Source organism: Meleagris gallopavo, chromosome 1 (assembly GCF_905368555.1).
Source record: "Meleagris gallopavo chromosome 1, MGAL_WU_HG_1.1, whole genome shotgun sequence".
In the NCBI taxonomy this organism is placed as follows: Eukaryota; Metazoa; Chordata; class Aves; order Galliformes; family Phasianidae; genus Meleagris; species Meleagris gallopavo.
This window is the reverse complement of record NC_139404.1, coordinates 106,414,306-106,437,654: the sequence shown is the minus strand read 5'-3', so window position 1 is coordinate 106,437,654 and position 23,349 is coordinate 106,414,306. Positions and strand designations below refer to the sequence as shown.

The 23,349-nt window shown below is 39.8% G+C and overlaps 1 protein-coding gene across 1 annotated transcript in view; it reads right to left on the bottom strand.

The window, feature by feature from the left end:
- Positions 1-2,456: 2,456 nt before the first annotated feature.
- Positions 2,457-23,349, bottom strand: part of PCP4 (Purkinje cell protein 4) — a 52,030-nt gene continuing 31,137 nt past the window's right edge. Inside the window, exon 3 of the mRNA XM_003202949.4 lies at positions 2,457-2,812. Within this exon, the coding sequence (XP_003202997.1) occupies positions 2,685-2,812 (128 nt within the window). The 3' untranslated portion in view covers positions 2,457-2,684. The remainder of the gene's footprint in view (positions 2,813-23,349) is intronic.

The following is a 23,349-nucleotide window of genomic DNA, read 5'->3' as shown; positions in this document are numbered from 1 at the left end:
TTGGGAGCGAGAAAGCTTTCTTCTTTTGGGAATATGAACTGAATGTGTGATGCAAGGAGTCTCATAAAAAGGGCACTGTCTGACAAGGGCAGCCACCATTAAAGCCAATATTGTACGAGCTCACTATTTCCTCATTACGTTTCACTGTATATTAAGACTGTATTTATAAGATGCACTCTAACTTTGCATTAAAGAACAGCCCTGCTACTGAAAGAGACATAATTCATTTACTAACAGCCCTCGTTGCTGTGCTCAAATAAAGTAATTGCTTTCATTGTGTCCCAACCATATGATTATTCTTGTTGTATAGAAGATTTAAGTCCAAGGAATGTCAGATCAAATATAAAAGCCTAGTGCTTACCCAGAGTTTTTATTCAATTAAATAGCTATTACAGAACTCATGCTATTTCACATGACATAATGTGGAACGCAAAACAAACGTAGTCCCTTATTACAGACGTATGTTCATCTAAACAAAATGACACCAATACAATCCAGTACAATTTTTTAATTATTATACTAAGGTGATTATTAGATGATAAGCAGTCTCTGTGAATGATAAGGGGGGGATATGTAGCCTCCATAAGCTACACTTTGAGCACAGCAGTGTTGTCTGAGGTTTATCTGTGAAATTCCTAAATGCAGAGAGTCGATGCTTCTCCTGGATTGGAGCACTCAGCTGTGGCTCAAAGAAGTCTGACTTTACTAGTGATGTGCAGTAGTATGTCACACACACAGCCAGGGTCTGACAAAGGTGCCTAAGGCAGCATCTAGGCAGCATTTAGGGGCTTATCTCTGAACTAAGATCTAAAAACATCCTGTCAATTCCTGCCCAGTCTTGCTGTATTTATTGAACACCTCACACACTGTCTCTGCACATCACTTCTGCACTGCCCACAGGATCCATAAGACTTCCTCTACCCAGTATCTCTGAGGGCTCCTCCTAATAAGCATGGTACCAGAGTTTCTACTGCCTGCTATCACATTTTAGCTTCACACTAAATTGCTGCCCAGTGATTTAAGTGCCTTAACCCGTGTAAGTCTGTGGACTTTCCTGCTGCAGTCTTGCAGCCTGGCTTTCACTCACAGCTTTGAACCTTTTTGGTGTCACTGCTCCAAGGCGTTCGCATGGGAGGTGATTGCCAGCAGCGTAAGATCTTCACTTTCCCTCCATTCCTATCCCTCTGCGGTAGCTTCTAGTTTACGTGAGAGGCCTGACGCCCTGTCCTCTGTCATGTGGTGGCAGGTGGGAGAGTAGAACAGCAAATGCCACTACAGAGAACTGGAAATTAAACCTAAATCTCTCACACCTGAAGCAATTTCAGTTCCAGGCTGTTTAGCTAAGAGTAGGCAGACTGCCACCTCTCAGCACACCTACCTCTGTCAGACTGGAGGTGAGGATCATGCTGCTTTCTTGGAGAATTGCTGCAAACACCAATCCTTCTGAAAACACTTCTGTCTCTAATTTCCCCAGGGATGAAGATGCCTACTGGGACCCTTACACCTGCTGCTGAAACTGAGAAGAGGGTGGGATTTTGGGCATGTCTCTGTGTAGTGAATACCCTGTTTGCTCCATCTAAATAGCTCAGTTTTCTGACTACAAGAAACCATGAAGACCATTTCTGAACCTTCCATGCGCTCTATATAGGCTGCTAATTTCTGATCAAGTGTGAAGCCGGGCAAGATTTTTACTCAGGTTTAGCCTGGAGTTGTTCTGCTGCCCGTCTACAGTAGGGAGAAAATAAATGTCCCAATATAAGAAACATCACTGTGGCTGTTTTCTGTTAATAAAAAACTGGGCTAATACAGTGATACAGGGTTTCATGCGAAATCGCTTTAAATTACAAATAGTGTAGATGGAGACAGGGAGTCTGTTATGATTTACTCATCAAACACTACAAACAATAGGAAATAAGAGAAATGGCACAGAAATTGTTACTGACTAGATGGAGAGTGAACAGAGTACAGAGAGTCAGCTTCTATTTTTAGAAATTAAAAAAAAAAAAAACCAACTTCCAAAGACATCTGAAATTGGACTTTCCTCTTTTCCTCCATAACAGTCAATGTGGTCCAAGCTGGATTTTATCATTCAAACAGGAAGGACAATGGCAATTTCCCCAGTTAAGCCACTTTACTGGCATAACTGCAAGACAAAAATAAATGTCTGTGGCTTCCTACACCTCTTATCGTCCTGTTAGCTTCTGTCTGCAACTTTTTACTTTAAGCTTGTTATGAGAAAAGGATTTTATTGTTACATTTGGTTGGCAGCTGGAATTCTCCAAATGAGGCAAACAGGGCTGAGGCACATGCTTTCATCCCTCAGCAAAATCCTTGTAACATACGGTGCCGTTATGTCTCCAAGCTTTAAGTGAAGAGGAAAATAGGCATCTGGGCTGGGTTCATTTGTAACGCTGCACTTGCTAGATTTATACGAAAAGACAGATGAAGGCAGACACTTTAATTACTTCGCCCTAACTTTTTATTACAACATCAAGTAAAATGGTGAGTTACAGAGGATAATGGGTGTGAAACACCTGGGATGAAGTCACACACGAGCTTATGGTTTATTATCTGCCAATGGGGCTTTAAATATTGATCACTTCTGTACATGCATCTTTGTGATATTTCTCATTTTCTTGATAAATCATTTCAGGGTTACTTTGCTTTCAGCTATGAGGTAGCTGCTAGGACTGGGACCCTGCTTTTTTCTTCTGGAATTTCCTGAACTGGGACTGTATTGCCACCGCCGCCCGCTCTGTCTCTGGTGCATCCATGTCTATGTCAAATTCCTCTTGAACTTTCTTTTGTCCATCTGCCAAAGAAAGCAAAACAAAATATCAATACATTTTTCACATAGACACAATCATTGGACAGCACACATGGAACATCACGTCCCTCTCTCCTCCACAAACGCAGCCATGATGATGGGAAGCATATTAAAAAAAAACCTCTGGGACCAGTTTTGGCTAATACAGCTGATCAAACCCACCCCTCCCCCAAAACAACAGCAGCTGTGACAACCTGTTTATAGCTAAGTCACTGACAAGTGACATCCAAGTGGTGCTCAGAATTCACTACACAATAACCTGACATATGATGAAGTCCTCTTCTGCCTGAGTAATAAACCGTGAGGGGTTGGGAGATGCTCCTGTGCTTCCATGAGGCAGAATTTACATCCCCATATTTACTTCAGGACACTGGCACCTTAAAATATTTTAAAATAGGAACAGGATCTTTATTCCTATTCCATCGCCGGTGTTAAGAGGAAGAGAGATTACTTCCTGAGTCTAATTTCCATCCTTTTCACTTGTTTCCTACCTCATCCCTTCCAGCACATACTGCTCTTCCCTGTTGAATCATTTATGTTCAATCTCTCTTTTTGCCACTGTCACTCTTCACAGGCTAAGTTATCGCCTTTCAGCCCAGATCCTTGGCTCCTTGCCTTCCTTTATGCCCATTCTTCAGCTTCAGTTCAATTACATTAGGTCTCCACACAGGCACAGCCCAGCTGACTTTGCTGAATTTTGTTTTATCCACTCACAGCTTAAAAATGCAGCTGTAGGAAAACTTCTGTCCTCTTTGCAACAATAGCTCTAATCTGCCTGGACTAACAAAGTGAGAACACATACTCACTCCACCAGCCTCAACATACCACTGAGATTCTCTGCTCTATAAAGTTAGTTGTTTGCTGAACTCACATCGTTGTGGCTCAGTCCCGCTGCGACTTTGTGAAATCAGCAGTAAGAAAATGAAAACTGATTTACTTGCCCATACGTCAAAATGTATCCTTCATTTGAAGGATCCTGTTAACGTTATTCGGAAGAGAATATCACCTACAGGGTAATATTCTTGATATATTTTAGCAAAAAATGTACACTAGTAATGAAATAAACAGTTAATCACCTCTGAAATCAATGAAGCTAAGTGCTTTTGGTGCCAAAGAGAGCAGAGCTCTGCGCTGCCCCTCTGCTTCCTGTGAGGAGCTGCAGCCGCCATGAGGCCTCCCCTTCAATTTAGCAGCATTTACAAACTTATTTAATACACCTTCCAGACCAGTACCCAAGTTATTAATGAAAACATTGAAGAGAACTGGTCCTAAAATGGATCCCTACAGAATACCCATGGTGACTGGCTGCCATCTCATTTACTATAACCCTCTGAGCCCAAACCATCAGTGAATTGCTCACCCATTACATTATAGTTTGGTCTGGCCATATGCTGGGACATGTTGTCCAGAAGGATACTCTGAGAAACAGTATCAAAATCTTGGCTGAAATCCAAAAAGATAACATCAACTGGCTTCTGTCCTTTTTTGTGAGACAACCACCCTCATCAAATAACAGACCAATGTTATCTTTGATCCTCCATCTGCTGCAAACATATTTTAAAATGCCCTTTTTAATGTCCCCCACAGTACTGGCCAGCTTCAACTCTAATTGAGCTTTGGCCATACAATTTTTTTTCTCTTCAGTGGTGAACAGCATTTCTGTAGTCCTGCCAGGTTGCCCGACTTCACTTCTAATGGGTGAATTGACACCCTTGGTAACACTTGATGAAATCTGGCTTGTACAATTTATGTCCTGCAACAATCTTAACAGGATGTTAGTTTGCAGTAGTGACTCAGCAATCTTAGTAATATTTATAGTCTCAGAAGAAAAAAAGTATTCACTAGAATTTTTAATTAATCTTGCCTGGTGTGAATTATTATTACTCCATTAAAATCAACTGTGCTACAACAATTCAGCATACCAGAAGATCCATTTTACTTCTATTTTTGGATCCATTCTCGTTGAAATGAAAACCAAAATTCCTAATGAATTCTTTCTGCACCTCTATTTTTCAATCAATAGAAATGTATGGACCATCTGTTGTCAGCCATGATTTAGACTTGAAAATCAGAAGCGTTCAAAATAAAACATATTTTAAAGTGTAACTAAGATTTCCATTGTTTGTTTATGGGTGGTATAGAAATACACAAATGATTAATGTATATTATAATGAAACATGTGTGTTATCTACGCATAATGCATACGACATACCTGTGTTTTCTTTCTCCCTATATCCATCCTCATCTTTCTATTTTTCATGTACGTGTATATTCACATTTGAATTCATAGAAAACATACATGAATATATATAGAGAAATACACAGACATTTGTTTAAAGATTTGTAAATCTTGTGTTAAACTGAAAAGAGCTAAATGGGGTATTCTGTAAAAGCTGGGAATTAGATTGTCTTGCAGTTCTCCCCCAAACAGTTTCTATTGATGTCTGTCAAAACACAGACACTTTAACAGATGGATTGTTGATCTGGAGGAGAATGTAATGGTGCACCTCCTTCAGCTTTGTCTATGCTAAAGGAAAAATATTTTTTTTAGATTTTAGATTATGTTGCTTTACTAAATCAGCCTAATGATTGGAAAAATATTACACCCCATTATGACTACTGCTTTTGTTTCACTGGTTAGTTAATGTTAAAAATATGAGTTAAAAACAGACCCACTTAGTGACAATGAAAACCCAACCTATACACAAGTCTTGCACAAATTAGAGATGACCTTACAACACCAGTAAGAGTGAAAAAGCTTTTTTGTACCCTTTCTACAATGTACGTACCTAAGCCATGCTAGCTTTATCCATTAATTCTGCTCATACATTTCAAACATTCAGGTTAATAAGCTTGAATGCTCAAATCAGTAAATTGAATGCAAGTTCATGCAAATGTCCTTTCATTCACTGACTCCCATGCCTAGCTTTTCTTTCATAAGCAATAACTAGCTTGGAAGTGATCTACAAAACACAAACAATTTTCTTTGTTAGCAGGCCAGCAAGCTCTTTCACAGTTTACAATTTGACTTTGAGTCTGGTTCTGAATTCCCTCTCCTCCTTGTCACACACACAATTTTGTTGGTATCTACACTTTTTAGACTAATTTGGGTGCATGTTTTTCCACACGGATATCAAAGATCTCTGATCTTCTTTCACTGGCCAACATGAGGGGTCTGTGTCAGTAGACTTCAATTCAAAAAGGACTCATGATTTTGAGGGGTTCGGAAATCAAAATTGGTAGAGTCACCAAGAGTGCCAGCTTGTCTCACCAGCTAGGATCACCACCAACAGGGGAGGTGGAAAAAAACAATCGTAACTATGTATCATCTTAGGGAAGTCTGAGCTGTGATAGAATGAATTCCATGGAGCACAACACTGACTTCTTGTTGAGTCCCATCATCATCATGCCCATGACCAGTTTGGCACTACAGACTAATTTCATGGTCCTAAAGACTGAGACAACTTGCACAGTCCAAACTTTACTTCCATATATCAATAGTCATCCCAGCAGGAGAGCCTGAAACTGCATCTAATTAGCTATTTTCCAAATCGAAAATCCTGAAAGCTCATTTCACATTGCTGCAATTGAAAAAGTTCTACTTATTCAATTTCCAGATGAAACATTAGAAAGTTATCTCTGTAATCTGCTGCAGTGCCTCATGAGCCATTGCAAACACTGGATGGATAATGAAACTGTCTGTAACAAGGAAAACAATAAAATTTTACACGTTCAAATCTAGCCAGCAGACAACTCTAGAGAAATGTGGTGCAAGTGTAATTATTCACAAATATGCCTTCAGCAATTTCTTTCATTTATTTTTTCAGTATAAAGAAAAATTGAATTACAACAACGCTGGAAAAAGAAAACATTGTTCATTCACTATGGGCCAAAAATCTAAAAAGAAATCTTCTGTGGCCTTGAACAAAGAGATAATAGACTAATGTTTCCTAGATGTGCTCATTGACAGACAAAAGCTGATTAGCTGGATTTGGAGGAAAAGAAGACTCACCCTTCATCGTCAGAATTTCTCCATTCACCAGATGAAGTAGAGTTTGCTTGTCACTGACTGGAAAAATACTCATGAAAAATTTTATGGGCTGGAGTCTCTAAGTGTCATTTCATGTCTTTAAGTGCTATCCTCCACCTCTGCTCACCCATCCAACATTCAATAGGAATTATGGGACTATACTGGAGATGGAATGTACTCAGAAAAATACTGCATTTTTTCAGGGGGTAAACTGAAGCATTTAGAAAAAGGCTAAGTGAAATGTGGGACAGAATCACAGAGCCCCACGACATGCTGGAAGCAGTATTTTGCCTTAGGCAGGATCATTACCTCCTACCGTTCAAAAGATGGTTCAAGCTGTGACAGTGTTTATGCCACCCTGATCTTAAGCTATTACACCAGTCTGTCCAATGAGGCAGAACAGTCTCTAATTAAGGAGGACAAAAATGGGTAGAAATCTCACAGATGTTGACATTCATGTGGAGCATTACCTTTATGTTATAAGTTATTTTTTTTCTGACTAGACTGCATTAAGCAAACAGACAGAGAAAACACATGGGTGCTTAGGTACACGGATAGCCAAATTTTAGTCCATATAACTGCCAATTTAAAAGCCAAGAGATGACACAACCATTCTTTCTTCTCTGTGTTCAATTGAGGGGTGAGGAAGTGAAAGGCAAGGTCTTGCCTTCTTGAGGAAGAGCTACAACAACAACCTTGTTTTTTCTTCCTCTGCAAGATGAGGAAAAATAACACCCAAACTGATCTTATGACTGACAAAAGGAAACAATCTATTTGTCAACAATAAAATATCTCCAGCCAGTTACCGAGGCCACATAACCCTGCAGTTGGCTCTGAGCCTTTGTTTTGGTCACCCAGCTGCTCCCAAGGAGGCTCTTACTTCACAAGGCATGTGAACAGATGGGAATGCTGAAGGAGTGGATGTTGCCCGAGCCCAAGGAGAAGAAAGAAAGGTAGCTGACATTGTCTCATTCTACTTATTTATTTTCTAACCCATTCTTTTGCTGAATAAAAAGTCAAATAATCAACAGCGCACTACTGACTGACTCACAGAGATAATCCAACTCAAAGGTTCAGATACTATACCTATTATGGACAGAAATTAGCTTAAGAATAGCACAATACTTTTCCTTCCTACTTATTAAAAATGCTGCAGGGTGATACACGCATTTTGTGACAAGGAATGCATCATTACATTTGTTCCTGTTTCTGCATTTCATAAAGAACTCAGACATTCAAGGGCCACTTTTCAAAGTCAAAAGCTGTCTACTCTGTATCAGCAAAAGGGGCACTCAACGGTGGGGGCAGTTATGGGCTTATACAAAGGTATTAATTTTCCATGGCCAGTTATATGAAGATGGGAGGTGCTGGTGAAGTGCAGTGTCCACACAGCAATAATTTCTGAAACTGAAGAGCAACCCTTGGAGTACAGTAAACTCCTATGACTTCAGAAGCACAGTGTGAAGTAAAATAAAGGTTATCATTAGTGATCAGATTAAACGTAACAGCTATATCTGAACCACTCTAACCATCCCCTTGATGTTACTCAAAACATGCTAGAAAAGGATTAACATCTCCTACTACACTATAAATTACAATCTGTTATAAAAAAGATGACCTCATTAGAGAATCAAAATCTTTTCTTGTTTAAATTGACCTCTGCTTTCATAATGCAGCGTTGTTAGCTCTAATTCAAAAAACTAGTTTTGCTGTACAAAATAGTGGTTGTTCTCCTATGAATTTGAAAATATTAGTTCAGTATGAGTCTGATTAATCTTTTTTTTTCCTACTAGTAACAATGTGGAAGAGCAGAAATATTTTTTCTGTTATTCAATGAAGTAGGACAAAACTATACACACATTGGGATAAAATATAATGAAGTGAAAACAAATTGTAATAAAATTCAACCTAGAAAAAATGTATTTTCAACTAATTCATAGCCAAATACAGGTAGACCAATTTTGCTCAACAAGTAACGCAGAAATAAATATTGTTTTTCTTTAAATATTATTTAAGCAATCATTCTTCATCTCCAATATAATTTATGTTCCAATTAAAGACCTTTCAAATGCCTTACAAATGCATAACTGATGCATAGATACGTATGTATGTGTTAATGGGGATCTACAAGCTATTCTGGCTAAGAAACTACACGGTATAATTCATATCTCCATGGGGAGACTAAACTGTGGAAGTTTAACTATCTACAGAACAAATGAAAATGGCCATTTCAGCTGTATAATCTCAACTCCTGCTAGCTAAACCTGCACCTGAGGAATGCTAGACTGACTTCCAAAGCCAACAGAAGTCTCTGGCATTTAAAAGGAAGTGGTGCTGGGGACAAAGAGAGGGCACAGACATGACCATATATCACTGCAGAATGATGCCTTATCAGCAGAGATCCCTACAATCCACCCCAAGTACCACCCATAAGAAAGCGAGCCATGACCCTCCTCCAAATCTCAGTCCAAAGTCATGCGAGTGTCTGCATGAATGCAATCCCCAGCCAAGTTTTAAATGGGAATTGTTATGATGTGTTTTTAATTTCCTGTGCAATTTCCAGTTCTCCTATCTTTGCTAACACTGTGCCTTTAAACAGCTTTGCTGTGGAAAGAGCTGCATTTCAGCAGTGCGTGAAGCAAACCACCCTCTTGCCTCTCTAGTCAACCACTTGATTAATATATGATTAGTTACTTTCCTATTATGGTAGCATTCAGGCACTCCAAGTCATAGATGGGAACCCTAATGTGGTAGGCACTTATGAATGCAGAATAATAAATTATCTCCCCTCCACCACTCCTCAGTTCTGTGACCTTTGCAAAAGTGTCCTCAGCTGCAAACGTTTAAAATAAAGGCTGGAAACAATCTGAAGGCTGCTACCCAGGCTGTGGCTGCACCAGCAAAATTCACAGGGCCACAGCAGGTCTTAGTCACTGTTCACAGCTTCTCTACAGCATGAAATAGTGGCACAACTGGCATGGCTGGGGTTGTGCCAAACGGCCCTCTGCCAGGTACTGCCTGGCTACTGTGGTCAGATGGCATGGCCAGCAGCTTTTCCCTGTGGGCAGGAGAGATGTTAACATCCAGGTTTTTTTTTTGCAGGATGGAAAGTTTAGCCCTACTGATGCAAGCCATACTATGCCACTTTGCATCCAAGTCAGAGAAAAGACACTATCCCATTTTATATTCTAATAGAGATGTAGCCGCCAGCCCTTCAAAATGCTTTGTAGCTCTAGACCACTGGGAACAAATTCAAAATGAGTTGGCAGATGTTATTAATTATGTGAATACCAACTGTACCTGAGAGCCCTTGCAAAGAAAATGAAAAAAAAGGCTGTTCATCCTCAAATGTGATACTGCTTCCCTTGTGTTGCATAGCAGTGGCACTTTCCAGGAATGTTATTCTTTACCATTTCTCTCTTTGCAGTTTATAAGGTTAGCTAAGGTTTAAGCTCACAGAAAGTGCAGCGATCACAATATGCCACACAGAAGTAGCAAAAAAGGGGGCTCAAATTCATGTACTGCCAAAGTAAGATGAGCTGGGGAAGATGGCATAGGTTACAGAAGAAAACCTGTCAATCAGAAAGAGGAGAAGAGTCAATCAAAAGAACCATCATACAGAGTTAGAACACATTTCTCTTCACACTCAGAAAAGAAAAAAAAAAAAAAGAAGAAAGAGGCAAATTTTGCTCTGCTTATCTTCAAAGCAAAATTAGGGCAATTTCTAGGTATCACCGTACAGCAGCAGAACTCTGTTCGCAACTAATGAAAGCTCTATTTTAATTTTTCAGAGCAACTTTTATGAAAACAGGCTACCCAGAGAAGCTGTGGTGCCCCATCCCTGGAGGCACTCAAGGCCAGGTTGGAGGGGGCCCTGGGCAGCCTGAGCTGGTGAGGGGCAGCCCTGCCCATGGCAGGGGTTAGGGTGGGTGGGCTTTGAGTTCCCTTTCAACCCAAACCCTTTTGTGATTCTATGAAAACCATTACGTAAGAGCTTGGAAAATCATGATAAAGAAAAGGTTCACCTCTTGTAAAATCCATCACCACGTTTACAATGTCTTTAATTGCACACTCAGCAGTGGACAGCATAAGGTATAAGAACCCTGAGCTTTGCCATTCAGCACTGTACAGTTAAGGAGTTATTTCAGTACCTCCATATCCCATCTTATCACACGGTATCTATAAATGCCTTGTAAAATAGATTGTCTGTAAAAAGCATTTACTTTACTGCATAGATTAAATGCAAAAGAAATAAACTACATCCAAACATAGCAACTTCTATTTGGATAAATACAGGCACTTCTGCGTGATGGTAATAGGGTAACCACTTTGGTAGAGCCCCACCATGAAAAAGCCACTGATTTAATAATCTGTACGCTATTAACGTTCTGCATTACATGTCAGCTTGGGAGTGCCTGAGGAATCAACAGGGCCACTCTCAAAGTCCTGCAGCTACCTGGTCATAAAAATGATCAGGGAGGCAGTAGACGTCCTTTGAAGACAGAACAAAATGGATCTTGGGATACCTGATCCAGCCCACAGACAGAGCAGAACAGTCTTACTCAGGTTTTTTAGGAATGTATTTGGAAAAAGAGTTTGTCATTCCTCCATAAAACCAACCATATCTCATCAGTAGAGCCCTGGAGATGAGATTGATGTAAACCCTAGTCTTCCGAAGTAGCTCCAAGGTCACAGTCTGAGTGAAAAGCACAGTGTACCCCAATAGACACCAATTATCACAAAACTTGGACTTCTGCTGACTTTCACCATTACCCACCAGTAGATCTTGAACTCTCCTGAGTCACTTGGATTTGTAACTTCAGTTCCAGCATCCACAAATGCAACCACTACAGTACTGAACTGATGCAGTTCAGCCCCAGGTAGTCTTTTGCTGAATGTGCCACATAGTAAAAGTCTCTCATTAAATGTACAGAATTTAAATTTCTCTGACTCCTGAAAGCCTCTGCTCTCAGATGTAGTTTTCCAAGATAAAGCAAAGTAATTCCATTGCAGGAGCGTAGTAGGAAATTTCCACTGTTTGCTTTTGCTTGAGCTGTTATCTGAACACAACTGTTAATTTCAGTTTACTACGTCTCCACTGAACACAGAAAACCACATTATATGTTTATTTCCCCTGCAGGCTGGTCTGCCTACATTTCAGAAGAGGGACACCTCAAGAGAATGTAGAACAGAAATAGTGGTAAGGGGAAACAAACTGAGATACTGTGGCAATATGGCTCTGAAAGGATCAGAAGGAATTATATGCTGCAGGGTGTTGTCAGTATATTATGGGCTGTCTTACCCAACAGCCATTTGGAAAGCTTTGTTACACATCATGCAGAAATTCATTAGGCTGAACAGTTACAGAATGGATTCTAGATAGAAAACTCTCTCCAATTCCTGAGCACAATGCAGCTAACCTGAGTTGTAGTTGCTTACATCAGAAATTAACAGAAACTCACCTTACAAAGAAACCACTGCCCAGTGGAGAAAAACAAGTACTCTGAGGGTGCCATCCTTCTGACCTACTTCAGGCATCCATTTTAGGGAAGCAATCTCATCCTCAATTTCCCTTCTTATATTATCTAGTTCTCTAGCAAGGGGAGTTCATGGGGATGAGCTCAAATGTCGATATTGATGCTTAATCTAATGGATCACATTCCCTGACTCTGAGAGACACCTGAACCACAGTAAGGAGTTTCACATAGACAAACTTATTTGCTACTTCATGTGAAATTCCTTCTCATCACATAAATTATGTAAACTGAACAAATGGTACTGTGCTGACACTCCAGCAGCTGAGAAACCTGATTTGCTTCAGGAACGAAGACAAAATAAAGAGAAGTAGCGCATGCCTTCTCATACTACTCCATCTGTGTGCTTCCATCCCATTGCTAGTGAGGAAGAGAACAGCTCACCTTCAACAAAGGGTCAAAATGAACATTTGTTCCTCCTGCTGAGATTGCCAGTGAAGCTGCCAGTTGTGCAGCTGATCTGGATCCTCTTATGCTCCCTCAGGAGCTGACTGAACAGTCTGCATACATTTCTCAAGATAAACAGTTGAATGGACAAAAAAAACATATCAGCACCTCTTCCCATAATTTCCATTTATTTCAAGGATAGTAAATTTTTGTGTATGCACATATTTCTGCATGCTAAGGAGAAACTGCTTCATTTATATAAGCCTTCTTTTGAGCATACCTCAAAAGGAATTACAGTTAACACCACAACAAGCAATATCGAATACTTCATTTGAATAAGCAAACGACAGTTACTGTGAGAACTATAATTGAATTTGCAAACCACTGCAAACACCAGATCTGTGCTGTGCCATTTAGCCAATAATAAGACAGGTGATGGCCGTGGCTGTTCCGCTGAAAAGTGGAGATACTCAAAAGGAACTTTGTTGTACTTATTGGGTTGGGTATCAAAGGCAGCCATCACTTGACTTCTTGAATGAGATGACAAAAAGGAAAAATAAAATGGCTGAGTCAGATGTGCTGGGAAAGACAAGTAACGTCTTGAAGACATTGCAAGTGGTACTTCTCACTGCTGATCTGAGCCGAGGCACCCTTGTCCTCACTGACAAGGGACTGTAAGCTCTTGAAGCAAACATAAAACACAGTGAATAACTCTCAGTACAACTCCCCAGCACAAATCCTCTCTCCTTTGTTCCTGGGTACCACGCAGCACCTATGGGTGAGGAGGAGACATGGCTTCAGCACCGAAGTCCTGGCTGATTCAGCTGAGAAACTGGATTTTACAGAAGGATACACTTCTGTTCTTTAAATGCCAAATAACACAAATTAGTGTTTCATCACTCCTTAATGGAAAAAATACACAAATATCACACATTGTAGTCTTTTTCTCCTGCTGTAGAAACTGATGCTAAGGTTAATAAGAAGTCTATTAGCTCTGAGACAGAACATGAATGCAGCTCAGCTCTCCCACAAATTTCTTCACACAGAGTAATAGAGAAGCCCTTATTGGCACATAGGACAATTTACTGTTTGGCATAACAGAGTGAAAAATGGCAATGAATAGATTTTTTGAAAGAGTCGGGAACATATCCAGAAGGGCAAGTTGTCCTTCTCAGCAGCTTGTTCATAACTTATAGGCAGTTACTGTACTGCAAGGCTGAAGCCCGGAATTCTAACAAGTCAATACCAAAGCTCTGTGGGATTTCTCGTTCCTGACTTTAGTGCCTGTATTTATTGAGTGAGGACTGATGGCAGAGGGTAATGTAATTTTCCAAGCTTTTTCAAAGTAGCAGAGATTAATGATCAAAGTCAGGCACCAGAGAGTACTTCAAACCCTGCTTGAACTTTTTTTCCTTTGACCATCTCATGAAAAAGTGACATTCCAAACCTCCTAGGTTCTGGGCACTGAGTCAGCAACATCATTTTGTAACCAGATCCTATTTCTGAAAAAAGGGTAGAGGGACTGTTGCCCCATGAGAATGTAGTTATAGGTTCTGACAAGCACCTGACTACAGTGTAGATCATTAAGTCTAGGTTGCAGCAGGCTTATTCTCTGGTGTGTAACAAGGAGAAGGAATGTCCACCTTCTGCAGACCATGTATAGAAATCATATCTTTTTTTCCCCTCCAAATTTTGGTAGAAGCAAGCAAGGTTTTCCAATTTAAAAAAATTAAAAAAAAAAAATCACAGGAAAGTTAAGCCTGTACTGCTAACATTTTGTATACGTCAGGAGATTGTAGAACAGAGAGGAGAAAACGGTCTCATCTTCCTGACAGATGGTACGCTTTGCAAACCAATACAGTACATTGAGGACACAAAGAAGGGTTGTACCTGCATTCCTGAGCTGCCAATAAAGTGGTGGCAAGAAAGTATCGGCCCACAACTGAGGCTGCTTTTCAGCCTTCAGTGCTACAGAACAAGACTTCTGTTTTGAAGAAGCAGACAGGGAATATTTCAGGTGATAGACCACCCTCCCTTTTCTCATTCCCATCTGGTTCACCAGCACCTCATTTTCCTCAGAAGTCCTGGCAAGCACGTTCAAGCACAACCACCCTACTAGAGTCCCCTTAGCATTGCCCTTTTCACATTTGTGGAACATATATACACAGCCTCAAAACATAGTCAAAGACACAGGGAAATGTGAATTCCTGTTTTTGTTCCATATGCAGATAGATCTCTGCCTTGTGCTGAAAAGACTTACAGTGAGACAAAAGGGAGAAAGGGCATTAACCTGCACAGAGATTTTGGGACATGGTTATTGCATACCTTCATTCATTTGAGGAGAACACTGATTTTGTGGGTTTTTTTTTTTCCTTTTCTAATAAAAATACTTACATATTGGATGGGAGTGCAACCCCATATCTCAAGCACAATTTAAAAAGAAAAACTTCCAGGCACTGAACTGAGAAGTGCTAGATAACAAGCCTCAGCAAGGTTCAAAAAGAAATTCTTTGCTGCAAACGTATGCTACATGTTTCATACCCTTGTAGATTCACTAGGCAACCCTGCAATTTGTAAAATAATGGAGGAGTTTGCTATTGACTATAAAATGTTGTAAATTAAAAGGAAAACGCAAAAAGGATTTTAAAAACTGACAAATTTTACTGAGGTGAGATTAGAAGCCACTAATGCTTCCTATTCCACCTACCTTCCTTTTTGCCTCACTAAGTTTTCACCTGAGGCATCTTAACAACTGCTACTTAAAAACAATTTTATTAGGAAGGGTGGTCATTGATTTAGCAAAGTGCTGCAATCGCAATTAGAGAGTTATTAAACCCACTGCCAGATAGTCTAATTGACATGACAATCTAACTGAGGCCAGGGAATAAAGGTTTCCCTCCTGCTTAAGTTGCATGTTTATCACATACATAGAGCTATCTTGAAAAGATATTAACACTGCAAAGTTAAGCACAAAAAAGGCAGTGTATGACAAAGTACAGTGCAATTAATTCTGTTAATTTTGTGCAGACAACTTTAATTCCAGAAAATTCTGTTTCAAATTCTTGACTTTGCAACCTTGTAGTCTTAGCAGCATGTTGTGTTTCCCAGATTTAAATTAAAAAAAAAATATATATATATATATATATTTATATATATATTCTGCTGCAACACATGGACACCCCGTGGCTCTTCAGCATAACTATTTGGAACTGCTAGACAGGCCTCTTGTTTTGGTTAAATAACTGATAGCAGTAGCAGGCTGTTGTCTTCAATCAAAATCAGTAGGAAATGAGATGAGCTACATATTTTGCTTGTAGGTTTTACAAGGCTGACGGAAAAGGAACAATTAAAAGATGGAAGGTATGGGCATCAGCGGCAGGGACTTAATTGTTCATTCATGTCTTCAGATGTAGTGGCCTTTTCTACCTTCTCTGTAGAATGCTGGCCTAACCTCATCTCTTCCTCAGCCGAGATCCTCATCATACCCAGTAGATGAAGTAAACCTCAATGCTGCTTTTTTTTTTTTTTTTTTTAAATCTGGTTAGTCCTAGTCCACAGAATCATACCAGAGTATCCCCTAATCTCAGAACTCCATCCAACCCTTTCCCACACTAACTGGCTCTTGGTCTCTTCCAGTTACCACGTGCCTTTTCACATTCCTTCCTCTTAATCCCAGTTTCCATTCACAACTACTAATCCTTCTCTAAATATCCTGTCGGCTGTAGTTTCCCGACAGGAATTACTGAACACCAACATTCCATCCTTTGATCTCAGAACTATACTTTTTGTCCACTGTGTATTCAAGACAGAAGGTACACTTTCTCCTAAGTAACTGTGGTACCTTGGTAATACCAAAGGCAAACCATGCTCACAGCTCCATTTCCCAGCCAAAACATAGCAAGCAGAAGCAATTAGAAAAAAAACTAAGTTCCTCAAGCCCCACAAAGACAGTATTGGTTTATTTGTCTTGGTGCCTATTACCTTGCTCAGTGATTTAAAAAAATTAATCGCTTCACTGAATGCATGCAAATGTAAGGCTTGTCTTTCCAAACATTTACAATTTGGCAATGTTTAAATACAGAAAAACCACATCTCAAATGGTAAATCTCAAGTTCCTGTTCAAAATGATAACAGTTCAGAGCAATCCAAATAGAGGCATCCAGAAATTGTTTTTAATTGGTCGACATGTTAGTATTTTATTCAAGACTCATTTTTGGAAACAACTGGGATAACTTTGCTGAACCCCTCCAAAATAAATTCTGCTTGACAGCAAGTAACTAACATGGCAAATTTCAGCTGAAGCAGTTGAGTTTTGGCAAAGCTCTATACAGCTGAAAAGGGATTTGATAACAGAAGAATTCAGTATCTCAGTGATTCAGCCTTGCCATCAATCCAGACAATAGCAAACAAAATAAGTATACATAACGTGAGTAAAGACTGTAAATAAATGAAATAAAGATATAGATAGACAAAACCTTGAAGAGGGAATGTGGATATTCTTGTGTTAGTGTTTTGAGGGTTGCCAGTGATTCCTCAAAGTTTTAGGCTCAAAAAAAAATTTTTGTTTGTTATTTATAATGATTACACAGAACACAAAAGCTAATCAAAGCTCTCCTTCACATGTTCTGTGATTGAGGATTTCTCTCGTGCTTAATTCTGTTGCTTATTTGAAACGTATAAAAAACCATTTTCCCTTACCTGAATTTAAGCTTAGACAGACACTTTGAGTTCTGCTTGGATTTACAGACATGTCAGATTGTCAATAAAACCAACCTGAAACATCATCTTAGCTGACACACACAATTGACCAACCTCAGATCATTACTCCAGCCTGTATTTTTCTAATCTATGTAGGCTTTTTTCCTTCCTCTGTTTCTGAGGATTACAAGCAACACGAGCTTAACAATGTTAACATCTAGAAGAATGACAAAATTTCATGTCTTTCCTCTGCATCAGAGAACACAAGCTGGGTTAATGTAGTAACAGAGTTAAGCTAGGATAAAGTCACTAGCTGAAACTACAAGTGTTGACATATGCAGAATGCACAATATACAGTACACCCCAAAACCAGTCTCCTTTCTTCCTAACTAAAATCCACCTCGTTTTCTTTACTGCTTGAATTTCAGACCTGAATGTAAAGATAACAAATATTTTTATTCTCTCTTCCTCAGGGAACTCAGTGTTTACTCCCTCTCTCATTCCCAAGCTGACAAGGAAGGAAAAAAAATGGACAATTGAAAGTGCTCATTTTCCAATCACAGTATTTTAAAGATTGCTTTCTATCTTTAAATGTGGTGCTCTTCTTTCTAGTGTTTCCTTACTGTCTACTCACCTGAGCCCTGGTCAAATCTAGTTTGGAAAACAGTTTTTGAGACCATGCAGAAACTAGAGACTTCAGCTGAGGATTAATTATGACTCCAAAAATTAGAGCATTAGTCAGTTACCCTCTTCTGATGAACACATATTCTTGAACATAGATGCAAACAAAGTTTGCCTGAGAAAATAAGCGGAGGCAGTTAGAGGAAGAAGTAGTGCTTGACCTATCTGTCCTGAGGAGACATGAAATTCTCTGGGGAGGAGAAAGAATTAGCAACAAGACAGAAACACAGCATGAAAGAGACAGTAAGAAAGCCCACCAGAAAAGAAACAGCTCACAGAAGATATGAAAGGGAAACTTCAGCTTTTATGGAGATGGAAAGAAAGTAAGGAACAAGTAACTTGACCTATCATAGCAGTATGACTTGCATGGTAGAAGGGCCAGTAGCTTGGAATTACACCAGGGCATTCCACTGCATCACATTCTTTACCCCAGTCTCATGGACACATTCATGTCATCCATGAGAATAAGGAGAATGAGAGGCCACACTGGCAGAAAACTACCTACTGTCACTAGACAGGGATTGGTAAAAAGTTTCAGGATAGTGAAAGCCTCTAGGGCCTTGTGTAAGCACTGAAGACACCACAGCTATGGCAATTTGCAACAACTGACGGTCTGATTCTCTAATTTCTGTTGCCTACCTCAATCTGTGCACACACTCAATCTGTGAAATTACCAGAGTATTTATTTATTTATTTATTTTTCAAATCAATCAATCTTTCCTCTCAAGCAAACCATTAGTGAGGGAGAAACAAAACATCTTTTCTTGAACAGCCTGAATGGAAAATCTACATTGTTTTTCATTGTTCTACTTTCTAGCATGCTTGGTCAAGTTTATCAATTCCTTTGTCACATCCAGGCAGCATAACCTACAACAATAAAAGGTATGGCCAACACCTGAAAAGGAGGCTGACAACTAGCTGATCACTCTCTAACTCAGTAATTACACTGAAATGTTAAGTTGTGCTGAACAAAAGTAGAAGCTGTACTCAGCCTCTTGCTGCTTGGCCAACAACCTCACAAACACACAGCAGAGTAGAAGCAGCTGCTCTATCTCAGCTCAGGTTAATTACTTGCAAGTTTATATCCTGAAATTCAGTCAAGAGATATGCCCCTAAATATGCTTCGAGGTAGTATTTCCTGGAGAAAACTACTTACAGGCATAGGAAATTACTGTGATCTCGTAAGAACTGTGGGAAGTCACAATTCCAGTAGTTTTCATATCATATCAAGTTTAGAGTAAATTTGGATCTATTTGTGCTTTGTAGAGTAAAATAGCTTCTCAGTCATCTTGCACGGTGCACACTCCAGAAATAACAGTAGATATGGATGTCCTTACACTTCAGTTCATTAAAAACTGAAACTTAGAACTAAAGGCAGTTAGAAGCTCACACAAACATTTATAGAGGAGAAGCTACAAAGAAGCATTAGAAACTACCTGATGTAGCTATCTTAACTGGTTGGGCGTGCAGCACTTTCTATTGAGCAAAAAGAATGAAGGAAAAAAAGTTTTCATTCTGCTTTTCAACCAGTCTACCACGTAATAATGAAAAAGCTAGTGTTAGCATAAATAACCTTAAGAAGATGAACAAAGACCAAAATTCTACACTAGTTTTGCCTCACCTGAGAACAGCCTCTAGATTGCATTATTTCCAAGGTCTACCTGTGGCATGGCAGGTATGGAGAAAATAGTCAAAAATCACAGCTTCTTTTTAAGGCTCTTCCATAATGGGATGGCTTTTAGCTGAAAGACCCCAGTGGACTCCATCTTATGAATCCATCTCTTGCTTTTTATTTATGTGATCCCTCATTCGAAAACCATAAATACTTCAAAAACAGTTGTGATGCTTTTCTATGGCATTGGGTGTGGGTCACAGTTTGAAAGAGGTCCAATAGTCAAGGCAGGCAAAGTGCATCAGACTTCTACATGCAGGAAGAAGAGTTCTAAGCCATGTACATAGCCTAAGTCTTAAGTTTGTCTGAGATGGGACAAAATGGTGCTTATTGACAGAATGATGGCTCATGACTCATGACTGACTAGCAAAGCCCATGTCTGTGCCCTCCCTTGACAGCAACTGTCACTCACTGACAAAGAGGTCCCAAATCACACATCTTCTGTCTGCCTTCCTACCCTCTCGAATAGCAGAAGATAGGAGTGTTGTTTTTTTTTCAACTTCTAGGCAGAACACATCTTTGTCTCCTAAAGCCAGACCTCACAAGAGATTTCAAGGTTTAGTTAAGAATAGATTCTTTGTAAAGGTCACAAAGAAATTTTTGCTAGTGAAAAATACTGCTACCTGCTTTATGAACAAAATCATTAGATGAGATCATACTCTTCCCGTGCTTTGTGCTGTCTGCCAGCAATTAGTCTGCTGACTGCTAGACCAAGCGATAGCTGCTTTGAGATGTCAAACAGCCTTGAATCCAGCTGCCTCATTATCTGTCTCAACTTTCTTCTCTCTGTGGGCTCAGGCTGCTGGTTATCAGAGGGGCAAGTGGGATATTTGGATCTGGATATCAGGTTCTCATCTTTGCTGTATAAACCAGTGTGGGGACAAATGCATCCCCATCATGCTGCCCAAACATAACTGGAGCTCTACTATTACACAGGAGCAGCAACATCACCATCTTTTCTCAAAGGTACCACACCTGATATTCTACACTACCCTGAGCATTAATCCAGTGAAACCTAAGGCCAGAAGACTAAACCTATCTTCAGCCTGTATTTAACCTCTCCTCTCCCATTCTTCTGTTTAGTTGTACTGCATCTGCTACAAATCAGAAAACTCAGTGGAGAATTTTCACCATAATTACTTTTTTTACTTCCCTTCTTAAATGTAGCCAGAAACTCTGCAGCATCTATAGCTGCAGAGCTGTATCAGACATTCCTTCACCTGAACTCAATGGGAAGTACAAGTTTCAGAAGCTCTGTCATTTGGTTTGAAAATAAAATATTGAAATTAAGTCATTTCCCACATACTGTGGTGATATTGTGCAGGCAGAGCAGTGAAGGATGCAGTCTCCAGGTCACGTATTGCCCAGCCCTGTGCCCACACACTGAAATGGGGAAAGACTGACGTAATTGCCATAGATACAATGATCCTTCCTCTCCAATTTGTCTCCCACTCTATAAGAGGGTTATGATAAAATTAGCAGCTTATGGACTGTCACTAAAGCAAGGCACATTCTGCAGTGTGTGGTGGAAAGAATGGAGGGGTGAGGGGAATGGACTTAATGCCCTCTTTGTACCTAACACCCTTTGGTCTGAATTATACATTTACAATCTCTAAATTGATAAAGTTAGAAAAATAATAGTGGAAGGCACTGCCAATTTTAATGAAAACTAAATTATTTTAAGAATACTGAAAAGGACACAGCAGTGCTGTCTGGCTGGAGAAAACAGTGCAGATGTAAAATAGGCAGAATGAACAGAACAAGCCCTTAAAAAAAAAAAAAAAAAACACTACAAAAGTAGAAGAACTGATTGAGGCTAACCTAAACTGTGAACTAGAGAAGAAAAAAGTCACACTGCATCAGAAGTTAATGCATCACCACAGTGCAATCAACCTAAAGATGTTCAGGCAAGGGACGCTATTCTACGCTTTGTGTCTGAAAGAGTGCTGCAATATATTCTCAGGAAGGAGCACCTCTGAAATAGCTGTGAAATTAGAAGTAGGGTTAAAAAGTCATAAGCAATCCAAAAGGCTAACTCTTCTCCATTGGTTGGGTTTTTGGCATGAGATTTCTAAGATTAGAAACTGTGGATCCAGGACAGTTAGTGTTAGATTGATAGAGACAATGAATTCAGAAGTCTTACAATGAAGTATTCTTTTTCTGGATATTAGCCTGGATTTTAATTAGTTTGTGCTAATGAATACATTTGCACACGTCCATTCTTTATTGGCAGCATTTAGAGGAGTTGGTAAATTGGTCACTGTGGAGTGACAGTGTTTCACTAACACCTAACGAATAATGAATGCTTTTCTACCTAGAGTCAACCAGCAGTCTCAGGGTTTTTCAGTATAAATTCAAATGAAAAATGATATACTCAAAATACAGTTAGAATACTCATTCATCAACTGCTGTTAAATGATACTGCTATGAGACTCTAGAAGTGCTGAGAGCAGAGTTCCAGTCTCTGCAATACTGACAGTATCTCCCAAAAGTTGCCAAAACACCCTGCCCTATTTTCCACCATGACTCTTGAAATGTCTTTTCCATATCTGACATTATTTAAGTTTCTTCTTTTCTTGAAAATTCCTCCTTGGAAGATATCTATTTTTCTCAATTCTTCCTATTCCTAACCCAGCGCAGACTGAGGAAAAAATGAACTGAGTGCACTTGACCAAAGCAAATGCTTTCAAATCCAGTATCCTATCTAATGAAGACCTCCTCAAGCCAGGAAATATTCGGATGTTAGACTTCCATACAGAAAATAGCTGGAAGAGGTTGCACAAGGAAGCTAAGTTTGACCAGATCTAACTAAGAACAGATTTGTTTGAGATGGAATTGAGGAGAAATTAGATGCCCACATCCAAACCTGATATACTGAAAAATCCCATGGAGTATCTATTTGATTTCAGAGATGTGCAAGCTCTGTAATATTACCCCCCATAACACTATAATGTGATGGAAAACACAGCAAAGACAGCAGAGTAGCAGAGCTTCAGGCTGCAGCAAGAGAGGATAAGCCCAAGTGCAGCAGCCGTGGATGCAGAAACAAAGGAAAATAGCTGCTCACCTTCAGAAGGCGACAAGCAGAGATCTCCAGGGAAATAGTCTCACCTCCACTGCCAACCGTTAAAAGAGGTATAAGAGGGGATGGATGCTGGCTCCAACCTTTCCAGTCACTCAGGTACATTGCATGCACCTGAGTTCCCCTGGGTTGCCCCTGCCTTCCCACCAGGTGCTCAATCACTGCTTCGGGCTGTTACTTAGCATTTCCATCACACCCACAGATTCCTCAGCCTTGACAGGGTCCAGCAAGTCAGAAGCTATTTTACTGCTAAATCAAATTGAGATCTTCAATCACCTAGCTCTCCAGAGAAGCTCATTCTAATAAGCATCATAGAATGGCTTAGGTTGGAAGAGACCTTACAGATCATCTCGTTCAAACTTCCCTGCAATGGGCAGGGCCACCACCCACCAGATCAGGCTGCCCAGGAACTGGAGAGATGCTTCCCTTTCTCCAGTC